Source organism: Hemiscyllium ocellatum, chromosome 42 (assembly GCF_020745735.1).
Source record: "Hemiscyllium ocellatum isolate sHemOce1 chromosome 42, sHemOce1.pat.X.cur, whole genome shotgun sequence".
Taxonomy (NCBI): Eukaryota; Metazoa; Chordata; class Chondrichthyes; order Orectolobiformes; family Hemiscylliidae; genus Hemiscyllium; species Hemiscyllium ocellatum.
In genome coordinates, this window is record NC_083442.1 from 32177583 (window position 1) to 32190335 (window position 12753).

Here is a 12753-nt window from a genome sequence, read left to right on the forward strand (position 1 = left end):
ATATCAATGCAACAGCTGCACATTTAATGCCTTTTGTTTTGTTATTCATCTCTTATGAGGGCATCACAGCTGAATGTGGACACATACAACCACATGTCAGTGACCAGGATAAGCAATCCTTATTTTACTGTACTTTCTTCCTGGGTCCCACAGGCACTGAACCCTCCCCGTTGCCTCTTTCAATCAACTGACCCTGCACAGACTGAGAAGTGAGTCCCAGAGCTCTGTAACATCTGCAGCCCAGTTCCATTTGACTGGATCATCAACAGAGGTGTCACAAAGCTAGTCCAGTTTTTTTTCCTAAAAGCTGTTCCTTGGCTCAAGGATACTCTGTCCTTGCTATTTTTCAGAGGGGGAATAAACCAGGTCAGGCTCCGATCAGTCTGGCTTGGAACAGAGATGAAAAGGATTTTGACAGGCCTTTTGTTTATAGGTAAACAGATGCGACTTCAGGTCAAAGTGGTCGTGTTTTAGAAGTGACCTGTATAATAAAAGGGGAGTGGTCAGCTCTCTAGCTTAGTAGTTTAGTCTAGTCTTGAACTGGTGTTCAACAGGGAGCTGTGTGAAAACTCTCTCTCTCTTTCTGGCCTTCAACTTCAATGTGTAAATATGTGTTCCATTTATACTGGTCTTTAAAGGGAGTTTGCTTATTGGGACTGTTGTGTATATTCGGAACAGCATAATAAAGTCTAGTTTGGATAGACTGAGTTCTTAGGGGTTCTTTATTCTGTTCTTTGTGTTTCATTGTGTAATTTTGTGAATAAGTTTTTGTCTGTTTTAAAATCTAGTAGTCAACCTAGCTACCTTACTCCGGGCAATTTTCACTGTATACTTACCAAAACAAATTGCAAATTTAGATCTGGGCTGCCTGCTCAAGAGTGTTTTGAGTGGTCTGGCCTAGTCCATAACAGAGGCAGAGCAGTGTTTCCCAAACATATCCCCCCAAATGTGACCCCATACCGAGGTTTGAAAATTGGGTGCACCTGGCCTTTCAGTCACAATGGGATGACAGAGTGTAGGAGGGAGCTGTCAGAGTAGGGACCTTGTTAAAGAGGGGTACAGCTGTTTTAACTCGGTTGGGGCTCCACAGTGACCACTCTGGAGTATCACAGCTCGAGACACCAAACTCTCAGCTTGTGAACCCACCTTGAAGCAGATAGTGAATTGCAACCTTTATATCGACAGGACTGGAATTCATGGATGAAGACCTTATGCTGCAGTTATACAAAACTCTGGTTGGACCACACTTGGAGCACTGTGAGCAAATCAGGGCCCAACACCTTAGGAAGGACAGATTGAAGGGTGTACAACGTAGGTTTATAAGAATAATACTTGGATGGCAGGGGTTACATTATGAGGACAGACTATACAAATTTTGCCTGTTTCTCCAGAATTCAGAAGGGTAAGGATTGATCTGATTGAAGTCTTCAAGGTATTAACAGGAAATGACAGGGTTGGCAAACTACTTCCACTGGTTAGGGATTTTAGAACAATCAGTCATAGTCTGAGAATTAGGACCAGACTATTCAGGAGAGATGTTAGGAAGCACTTTTACACACAAAGGCTGGTAGATGCTTGGAACTCTTTTTCACAAACTACAGTGGATGCTGGATCAATTGTTAACTTTCAAATTAAAATAGATAATTTTTGTTAAGCAAAGGTATTAAGAGATATGGGCCAAACGCAGGTATATGGAGTTAGGTCACAGATCAGCCAAGATCTCATTGAATGGCAGAAAAGGCATGGTGGGGCTGAATGGCCACCTCCTGTTCCTATGTTCCTATAACCCCATTCCACCAAAACTCTGAACAATTATGTTTTGAAAACAGATTATATGCCTCCATTATGGAGGTGGAAGCAAATGTTCTCTACTCTTAACCTTGGTAAATGAAATTGTTTAGGGCATCATTTTAAAATAATCTGCTAATACCATTAATGTAGAGCTTCTTTTAATAATATTCAGATGAGTGAAGTTCCAAATATTCAGCTCTCAGAGGAAAGTGGGTGTGGTTGGGATTAATTGAATCGAGGGATAAAATGGAGATATATTTATTGTAATCTCCTGTAAGTCTAGCACTTGGAAGTGAAATGAAAATAGATTAGCAGTCAAGGGTGTGTGGGCACAGCCATTCATCAATTTGAAAGACAGATTGAACATTAAACGTTCCAATACATTGCTTTGTGAAGTTTGCTAATCCTACAGAGCACATGCCCAATATTAACTTCCTTGAGACGGTTTTTATTTTGACCATATTAACCATGCCTAAGCCTGCAGTGAGCTGCCACTTCATTTATGAGAGTGAGTGGCCAATTGTTTTGGCTTGTCTATTTAAGTGAGGATCCTCGAACTTATGGTGATCATATTTATAAAAATAAAATCAGAAACCATAAGAAGCTCTGATTTGTTTTTAAAAACAGAAATGAGGAAGTTCTTGATGACTCGTGTTTTTGATCATGGAAAGTTAACACAAACCAATTCTGTAGTCTCAACATACAACTCAGGAGGTTTGGGGTTCAAATCCTAATCCAGAAACTCAAGCACAAAAGTCTTGGCTGATCCAGTATTTATTTAATGAGGGAAGGTGAACAGGTTAAACCAGCCTTGGCTGACTGTCTGTATGGAATTTGTTCATTTTCCCTGTGTCTGCATGGGTTTCCTCCAGATAGTCCAAAGGTGTGCAGGTTAGGTACAACGACCATGCCAGAATGCCCCACAGTGTCCATAGAGGTGTGTGCTAGGTGGATTTGCCATGGGAAATAGGGGCATTACAGGGATAGGAGAGGTGTGGTAGGTCAGGCTGGGATGCTCTTCACAGGTTACGAGTGGACTCAATGGGCTGAATGGCCTGCTTCCATGCTGTAAGGATTCCATGATTCACCCACAGGAGTTTAGAAGAATGAGTGTCAACTTAGAGTCACAGAGCTTTTACAGCACAGAAAGAGGCTATTTCGCCCAGCTGTCATCAAACTCTAATCTCATTTTCCAGGACTTGGCCCGTAGCCTTATCTGCAATGGTGTATCAAATGCTTAGCTAAATGCTCCTTAAATGTCTTTATGTTTCCTGTCTCTACAATCCCTTCAGGCATAATCCAGATATTCATAAACCTCTGGGTGAGAAAAATGTTTCCTCAAATTCCCTCTGTGGGAATTGGACTGTGGGAGGAAACCCACCCAGACAAGAGCAGAATGTGCAAACTCCACACAAACAGCTTTGTGGAGCCGTAAACTTCCTGCTTCTTACCTTAAACCGTGCTGATGGTTTCTGACCCCTGTCCTCAGGGGAGAAGGTTCTCCTTGTCTAACCCCGCCCCCCCTCAGAACTTTATACACCTCAAACAGGTCCCCCTGAGCCTTATCCACTCTAAGGAAGATAATGCCAGGCTGACTTGCCTCTTTTCACAATTGAATTGCTGTCCAGGTAGCAATTCAAGACTCCAGGTGAGTCTTCTGTGTAACCATATCATCCTACAGTGTGATGGCCAGAACTGTAAACAGTACTCCAACTGTGGCCTAACTAACATTACATACAGCTCCATCATATCCTCCTTGAAAGATATACAGTTACTACATGAGGAGACTGCATAGGTTGGATATCAGGTGTTTCCTCATGGAGACTAGAACCAGGAAGCACCATTTAGGAATAAGAAGTCTCCATTTAAGATAGAGATGAGAATTTGCTTCCCTCAGAGGCTTAGCTGGTGAAATGCTCTTCCTGAGAAAGCAGTTGAGGTTGGGTTCATTGAATTCGTGAAGGCTGAGTTAGATTGATTTTTACAAAAAGCAAATTACTGCTGGAGATCTGAAAGAAAAACAGGGAATGCTGGAGTAACTCAACAGGTCTGGCAGCACCTGTGGAGAGAGAAACAGAATGGATGTTTAGAGTCCTTTCTGACTCTTGTTTGGAACTGAAGGAGGCTGGACAACTGATGGTTTCTCTGAAGCTGACAAATTGGGGAGAAGGAGCACAGGGAACAAACAGGAAAGGTGGCCAAAGCAAACAGAGTGCTAATGGTAGGAGAGGAGATACAAATAGAGAGTCGAGGTTAAGCAGCAGAAAATAGGCTAGCTTTGTTGAGAGTGAACTCATGCAAGTGGCACAGTGGTTAGCACTGCTGCCTCACAGCACCAGGGATCCAGGTTCAATTCCGGCCTTGGGCAACTGTCTGTGTAGAGCTTGCACATTCTCCCCACGTCTGGGTGGGTTTCCTCCCACAGATGTGCAGGTTAATGTGCATGCTAAATTGCCCATAGTGTCCAGGGATGTGTAGGTTAGGTACATTGGCGAGGGGAAATGTAGAGCAATGTGGGAAACTCTTTGGAGGGTCAGTGTGGACATGTTGGGCTAAATGGCCTGTTTCCACACTGGAGGAATTCTATTCTTCTATGTAAATAAATCAGGGAGTGAGGGTGGGCTAATCAAAACGGGGGAGAGAGATTGTGTTTGAAGTTGTTGAACTCAACATCGAGTCCTGAAGGGTGTAAAGTGCCTGAGTAGAAAATGAGGTATTTTCCTTTTGTTTGCATTGACCCTCGCTGCAGTAGATTGAGGGGAAGCCCCTTGCTCTCCTCCTCATGTTTCTGTAACCATCACTCTCTAGCCAACCAGCAACAGTACTCTCTCATTCGCTGAGCTACAACTCATCTCACTGGATCTGAAATTTCACCCAGGGGTCTCATCTAGAAACTGAAGAATGACAACATTCAGTGGGGATTTCTTCTGACCATTTCTCTGCTCTTGCCCATGATGCTGAGTCCAAATGGACCATGATGTCACCTCAGCTCTTACCTCCATGAGAAGCTGTGTGCTGGTGTCATGGGCACCTCTAGCACGCTCTGCTGCTGCCAAATCCCGATAGATAGAGACACACTCTATGCTGCTTTCACCCTTATCGACCTTCACCATTTGCAGCACTTTCTCAAAACACGCCACAGCTTCTACTGCCTTGTTCTCCTTCATGTACAACCTGGAGGATTACAGATACATTCATTCAGCTGCAGTATATTTCAGACCAATTCCAACCCGATGTTCAAATTTTGAGCGATGGGAATACAAATTGGAAGAGATGGTCGCTAATGTGCTATCCACCATGATGCACTACAGCGCACACTTGGACCTACCTGAATGACCTCTAATTTATGAAATGAAATCAGTTGACCCTCTCCAATGAGGAGGCTGAGTGGCTCTTGGGGACATCAGCATGTCTGTCATTTCAAAATACACATAGTCTACTCAGAGTGGAAAACATGATGGCTAAACACGTTCTATGTTACTTTATGTGGTCTCACTGACCTTTCTCTACACCAAAGCCTTCTGACGTCTCTGGAACATGAATCTTCTCAGCAACTATGACGCTAAATGGGATTAGATCTGTTTAGAATGTCTGGTTGGTACAGATGAGTTGGACTGAAGGGGCTGTTTCTGTGCAGCATAACTCTGCCTGTTGTGGGCTATGCCTGTGACCTCCAGCACAGGAAGGGCATTGGCAATAGGTCCTTAATCCACTCCAGGGATTGTGCCATGTGGTGTTGCCACCAATCTGACCCACACTTTACATGCAGCCTTGAGCTACAGCTGGTAATGGCAGAAGCTCCATATATTCTTCCTGACACACTGTTGTCTAAGAATCTATCCCACTGTCACCATTGGAAAGATTGTACCTTCCTTGGAGGTTATGTCCTGGAGTAAGACTTGAACACTGAGCTTTTGGCTTAGAGGCAGGGAGGCTATCCACTGAGTCAGAAGACCTTCTGTAACACAAATATAATGAACCAAATTTAATTCAATCATGTTCATAGTCAAAGATGGAGAAACCATCCTGAGATTCCCCAGTAAAGGGAGGTGGGACAATCAGGGAGATTCCTAACTGAAACTAGATCAAAAGTCCCATGACACCAGGTTATAGTCCAACAGGTTTATTTGAATTAAAAGCTTTTGGAACATTGTTGAGAGTGTGCTGCTGGAAAAGCACAGCAGGAGAATCGACGTTTCAGGCATAAGCCCTTCATCATAAAACATAGAACATTACATCGCAGTACAGGCCCTTCGGCCCTCGATGTTGCACCGACCTGTCATACCAATGTGAAGCACATCTAACCTACACTATTCCATGTAAGTCCATATGCTTGTCCAATGATGACTTAAATGTACTTAAAGTTGGCAAATCTACTACCGTGGCAGGCAAAGCATTCCATACCCTTACTATTCTCTGAGTAAAGAAACTCCCTCTGATATCTGTCCTGTATCTATCACCCCTCAGTTTAAAGCTATGCCCCCTCGTGCTCACTGTCACCAGACTTGGAAAAAGGCTCTCTCTGTCCACCCTATCTAACCCTCTGATTATCTGATATGTCTCTATTAAGTCACCTCTCAACCTTCTTCTCTCTAACAAAAACAGCCTCAAGGCCCTCAGCCTTTCCTCGTAAGACCTTCCCTCCATACCAGGCAATATCCTAGTAAATCTCCTCTGCACCCTTTCCAAAGCTTCCACATCCTTCTTATAATGCGGTGACCAGAACTGTACACAATACTCCAGTGTGGCTGCACCAGAGTTTTGTACAGCTGTAGCATAACCTCATGGTTCCGGAACTCAATCCCTCTATTAATAAAAGGTAAAACACTGTATGCCTTCTTAACAACCCTGTCAACGTGGGTGGCAACTTTCAAGGATCTGTGTACCTGGACACCGAGATGTCTCTGCTCATCTACGCGACCAAGAATCTTACCATTAGCCCAGTACTTTGCATTCCGGTTACTCCGACCAAAGTGAATCACCTCACACTTGTCCGCATTAAACTCCATTTGCTACCTCTCAGCCCAGCTCTGCAGCTTATCTATGTCTCTCTGTAACCTACAACATCCTTCGTCACTATCCATAACTCCGCCGACCTTAGTGTTATCTGCAAATTTACTAACCCACCCTTCTACACCCTCATCCAGGTCGTTTATAAAAATGACGAACAGCAGTGGACCCAACACCGACCCTTGCGGTACACCACTAGTAACTGGACTCCAGGATGAACATTTCCCATCAACCACCACCCTCTGTCTTCTTTCAGCAAGCCAATTACTGATCAAAACTGCTATGTCTCCCACAATCCCATTCATCTGCAATTTGTACCATAGCATACTGTGGGGAACCTTATTGAACACCTTGTTGAAATCCATATACACCACATCAACCGGTTTACTCTCATCTACCTGTATGGTCACCGTCTCAAAGAACTCAATAAGGTTTGTGAGGCACGACCTACCCTTTGCAAAACCGTGCGGACTATCCCTAATCAAATTATTTTTTCCTAGATGATTATAAATCCTATCTCTTATAACCTTTTCCAACACTTTACCAACAAGTGAAGTAAGGCTCACTGGTCTATAATTACCAGGGTTGTCTCTACTCCCCTTCTTGAACAGGGGAACCACATTTGCTATCCTACAGTCTTCTGGCACTATTCCTGTAGACAATGACGATTTAAAGATCAATGCCAAAGGCTCGGCAGTCTCCTCCCTGGCTTCCCAGAGGATCATAGGATAAATCCCATCTGGCCCAGGGGACTTATCTGTTTTCACACTCTGCAGGATTTCTAATACCTCTTCCTTGTGAATTGCCCTGGACTATAATCTGGTGTCATGTAACCTTTAACCTAGTATTGAGTACAGGAGTTGGGAGGTCGTGTTGCGGCTGTACAGGACATTAGTTAGGTCATTGTTGGAATATTGCATGCAATTCTGGTCTCCTTCCTATCAGAAAGATGTTGTGAAACTTGAAAGGATTCAGAAAAGATTTGCAAGGATGTTGCTAGGGTTGGAGGATTTGAGCTATAAGGAGAGGTTGAAAAGGCTAGGTCTGTTTTCCCTGGAGCGTTGGAGGCTGAGGGGTGACCTTATAGAGGTTTATAAAATCATGAGGGACATGAATAGGGTAATTAGATAAAGTCTTTTCCCTGGGGTTGGGGAGTCCGGAACTAGAGGGCATAACTTTAGGGTGAGAGGGGAAAGATATATAAGAGACATAAGGGGCAACTTTTTCACTTAGAGGGTGGTACGTGTATGGAATGACTGCCAGAGGAAGTAGCGGAAGCTAATACAATTGCAACATTTAAAAGTCATCTGGATGGGTACATGAATAGGAAGGGTTTGGAGGGATATGGGCCGGGTGCTGGTAGGTGGGAGTAGATTGGGTTGGGATGTCTGGTTGGCATGGACGAGATGGGTGGAATGGTCTGTTTCCATGCTGTACATCTCTATGACTCTATCTTGAAAAAAGAGGTGGTGGTGTAGGACATCTTAAATCGCGTAAGGATGGGCAAATTCCTCGGACCTGATCAGGTGTACCCTAGAACTCTTGTGGGATGCTAGGGAAGTGAGAGATTTGTATCATTGAGAGTGAAGGGCAAGGTGCTGGAAGACTGGGGGTTGACTAGTGTGGTGCTACTATTTAAGAAAGGTGGTAAGGAAAAGCCAGGAAATTTTACAGGGGTGAGCCTGACTGTGGTGGGCAAGTTGGAGAGAATCCTGAGGGCCGGGATTTACATGTATTTGGAAAGGTAAGGACTGATTACGGATAGTTAACATGGCTTTGTGCGTGGGAAATCGTGTCTCACAAACTTAATTGAGTTTTTTTAAGTTGAAACTTGAAAAGGTTCAGAAAAGATTAAGGGCAACCTTTTCATGCAGAGGGTGGTACGTGTATGGAATGAGCTGCCAGTGGGTGTGGTGGAGGCTGGTACAATTGCAACATTTCAGAGGCATTTGGATGGGTATATGAATAGGAAGGGTTTGGAGGGGTACGGGTCAGGTGTTGGCAGGTGGGACTAGATTGGGTTGGGATATCTGGTCGGCATGGACGGGTTTGACCAAAGGGTCTGTTTCCATGCTGTATATCACTATGACTCTAATTAACAAAGGGATTTATGACGGAAGAGCAATGGATGGGATCTATATGGACTTCAGTAAGGTGTTCAACAAAGTTCCTCATGGTAGACTGGAATAGAGAAAAAGCTAGCTATTTGGATATGGAACTGGCTCAAACAGAGGATGGTGGTGGAGGGTTGCTTTTCAGCTTGGAGACCTGTGACCAGTGGGTGTGCCACAAGGATTGGTGCTGGGTCCTCTGCTTTTCATTATTATTTAAATGATTTGAATATGAACTTAGGAGATATGGTTAGTAAGTTCCACATGACAGCAAAACTGGAGTTATAGTGGATGGCAAAAAAGGTTACCTCAGAGTACAACAGGATCTTAATCAGATGGGCCAATGGACCGATGATTGGCAGATGGAGTTTAATTTAGTTAAATGTGAGGTGTTGCATTTTGGAAAAGCAAATCAGGGCAGGACTTAATGGTAAAGTCCTGGGGAGTGTCACTGAATATGAAAACTTTGGAGTGCACGGTCATCCCCTCCAAGGTGAGTCGCAGGTAACAGGGTAGTGAAGAAGGCGTTTGGTATGCTTCCCTTTATTGGTCAGTGCATTGAGTACAGGAGTTGGAAGGTCAGGTCGTGACTGTACAGAACATTGTTTCGGCCACATTTGTAATATTGAATGGAATTCTAGTCTCCCTGCTAGAGGAAGGATGTTGTGAAACTTGAAAGGATTCAGAAAAGAGTTACAATGATATTGCCAGGGTTGGAGGGTTTGAGCTATAGGGAGAGGCTGAATAGGTTGGGGCTGTTTTCCCTGGAGTGTTGGAGGCTGAAGGGTGACCTTATAGAGGTTTATAAAATCATGAGTTGCATGGATAAGGTAAATAGACAAAGTCTTCCCCACAGAGTGGGGAAGTCCAAAACTAGAGGGCATTGGTTTAAGGTGAGAGGAGAAAGATTTAAAAGGGACCCGAAGGGCAACTTTTTCATGCAGAGGGTGGTGTGTGTACAGAATGAGCTGCCAGAGGTAGACGCTGGTAAAATCACAACATTTAAAAGACATCTGGATGGGTATACGATCAGGAAGGGTTTAGAGGGACATGGGCCTCTAATGGGACTAGATTTATTTAGGACATCTGGTCAGCATGGACAAGTTGGACTGAAGGGTCTATTTCTGAGCTGGACAATCTCTATGACTCTATGGTTAAATGCCTTCCCATTTAGAGGATGAATTCTTACTTGCTGATCATTGTGAAACATCTCTGCTGCTGTGGTGCTCCTAATGGTTAAAATGAAGTGGACGGGTTCCAGCAAAACTTGATTAACTGCGTCTCAGACTCCTGCAATTATACTGCAGCAGCTGGGTGCTGTTCCAATTCCAACAGCTGCAATTGGTTATTTCAATTGATAGAGAATTTCTGTACTGTTCTACAATACAGCCTCCAGTAAAAAATGTGCTTTGTACGTTCTCCCCTCCCTACTTTCTTAGGTCACTATCTTTGAAAATCTGCTAGGGCAGAAGTTGCACATAATAATACGATTTACTCATTTTCTTGATTTCCTATCGTGTTGAACAGGGAATGTTAAGATTAAGTGTAGTCTTCAGGCAAAGAGTGTGGAGCTTTATAAGCATCATTGTAGTCAGGCTGGACTGAATGGCCTCTCACTGTCCTGTAGCAGAATCAGAGGATGAAAGGGTTATGAGATCAAGATACCTGCCTAGTAATTGGACTGATCACTGCATTAACAATCCAGAGGGCCGGCCTAATGCTCTGATGAGACAGGTTCAAATCTAGGATGGCAGCTGGTGAAATCAGAATCCAATTCTTAAATCTGGGATTGAAAGCTCAACTTGGGTCCTCTTGTGGTTCAGTGGTATTGTCCCTACCTCTGTACTGGAGTCTCATATGCTTCTGACATGTGTCATAACATCGCTGAACAGACTGATTGGAAAAATAGGTTATTTAAAAAATTATGAAAGCTGTTCTCACTGATGGTGACCATGATTGTTGTTAAAATCCCATGGTTCAGTAATGTGCTTTAGAGCAAGCAATCTGCTGTTCCTACTGGGTCTGGCCAACATGTGACTCCACCCACAGCAACGTGATTGAGTGCTAACCGCCAGCCTTTGGACCGTATTAATGCAGTCTCCGGTCTGTGGCAAATCTTGCTGAAGCAGCTCAGAGAGAGGAAAATGTTTGAAAGTCAATGGAAATATGAAGTCAGGAGATGTTAAAAAAAAGAGCCAATTCACTAATGTTCAACGTCAAAACACCTCCCCAGTGTAAAAGGAGGAAAGGCTTTCATTCACGAAGCATCTTTCACAACCTCAACATCTCAAAGTGCTTTCCAGCCAACAAAGTGTTGTCACTTTTGAAGTTCAGTAAACAATATATGAAAAGCGTTGAGATGGCTCAATGAAAAGGTCAAATGGTGGCATAGTTCCAATTTCACTACAGCAGCAGTTCAGAACCCCAGACCACTATTCAGGGGATGGGGCTTCAAATCTCGGCATAGCTGATGGTGAGATTTGAATTCAATAAAATCTGGAGTAAAGAAGTGACAAAGATCACCTACTGGGGATCGCTGCTGAACAGAGAGACCTTGGAGTAAGGTTCATGGTTCCTTGAAAGTGGAGTTGCAGGTAGATAGATAATGAAGAAGGTGTTTGGTCTACTTTCCTTTGTTGGTCAGAGCATTGAGTATAGGAGTTGGGAGGTCATGTTGTGGCTGAACAGGAATTGATTAGGCCACTTTTGGTATACTGCATGCAATTCTCATCTCTTTTCTATAGGAAAGATGTTGTGACACTTGAAAGGGTTCAGAAAAGATTTACAATGATGTTGTCAGGGATGGAGATTTGAGCTAATGGGAGAGACTGAAGAGGCTGTGACTATTTTTCCTGGAGCATCAGAGGCTGAGGGGTGACCTTACAGAGTTTATAAAATCATGAGTGCCATGGATAGGGTAAATAGACAAGGTCTTTTCCCTAGGGTGGGGGAGTCCAAAACTAGGGGGCATAGGTTTAAGGTGAGAGGGGTAAAGATTTAAAAGGCACCAAAGGGGCAACTTTTTCACGCAGAGGGTGGTGTGTGTATGGAATGAGCTGCCAGAGGAAGGAAGTGGTGGAGACTGGTACAATCATAAAGTATGAAAGGCACCCGGGTAGGTACCTGAACAGGAAAGGTTTAGAGGGATATGGGTCAAGTGCTGGTAAATGGGACTAGATCAGTTTCGGATATCTGGTTGGCACGGCTAAGTTAGACCGAAGGGTACTGTACAATTCCATGACTCTTATTGCCCTCTGAAATGGCTGAGCAAAACCCTCATCTCAAGGGACTTGGAAAACAGATGCTGGCCTTGCCTGCAACTCCCACATCCCATGAAAGAATAAATAAAGAAACAATGTAGAAAAAGACATTATTCCACAAAAAAAGATAGAGAATGATAAGATTTCTAAGCCTTTGCAGGTGCAGTTTGGTTTCAGATTTCCCGTTCCCGCACCTGTCTTGCAGCCACACATTTATCGGAATCAAAATACACAGAAAACATATTGCAAGGAGGAAACAGGAAAAGGAAGATGAAACACTGTTAAGGTTGCAAGGTCATACAAGAAATAGAAGATACTGTTTCTATCAGAATTAGGAAGAGGAAGGTTATTATTGGAGTGGCACTGGTGTAATGGTAACATTTTTAATTTGCTGAAATTTAATAGCTATGAGCTAAAAAAGAACATTAAATCTTTGTCTTGGTGAATTGAGGAGGTTGAAAAGAATGGGGAAACTGATTTACCTCTCCCTGCCTGATTGTAACACGCTACAGATGCGGAAACTTACCCTTACCCATCTATCACTGGCGTTCTGCACCCAATGGTATCACTCAGAAACATGT

At 43.6% G+C, this 12753-nt stretch overlaps 1 protein-coding gene across 2 annotated transcripts in view; it reads right to left on the reverse strand.

Moving 5' to 3' along the window:
* ttc23 (tetratricopeptide repeat domain 23) overlaps positions 1-12753 on the reverse strand; it is a 66478-nt gene that overhangs the window by 23446 nt on the left and 30279 nt on the right. For both annotated transcript variants that reach the window (XM_060853647.1, XM_060853648.1), the window contains exon 6: positions 4788-4965. In XM_060853647.1, the coding sequence (XP_060709630.1) occupies positions 4788-4965 (178 nt within the window). The remainder of the gene's footprint in view (positions 1-4787; positions 4966-12753) is intronic.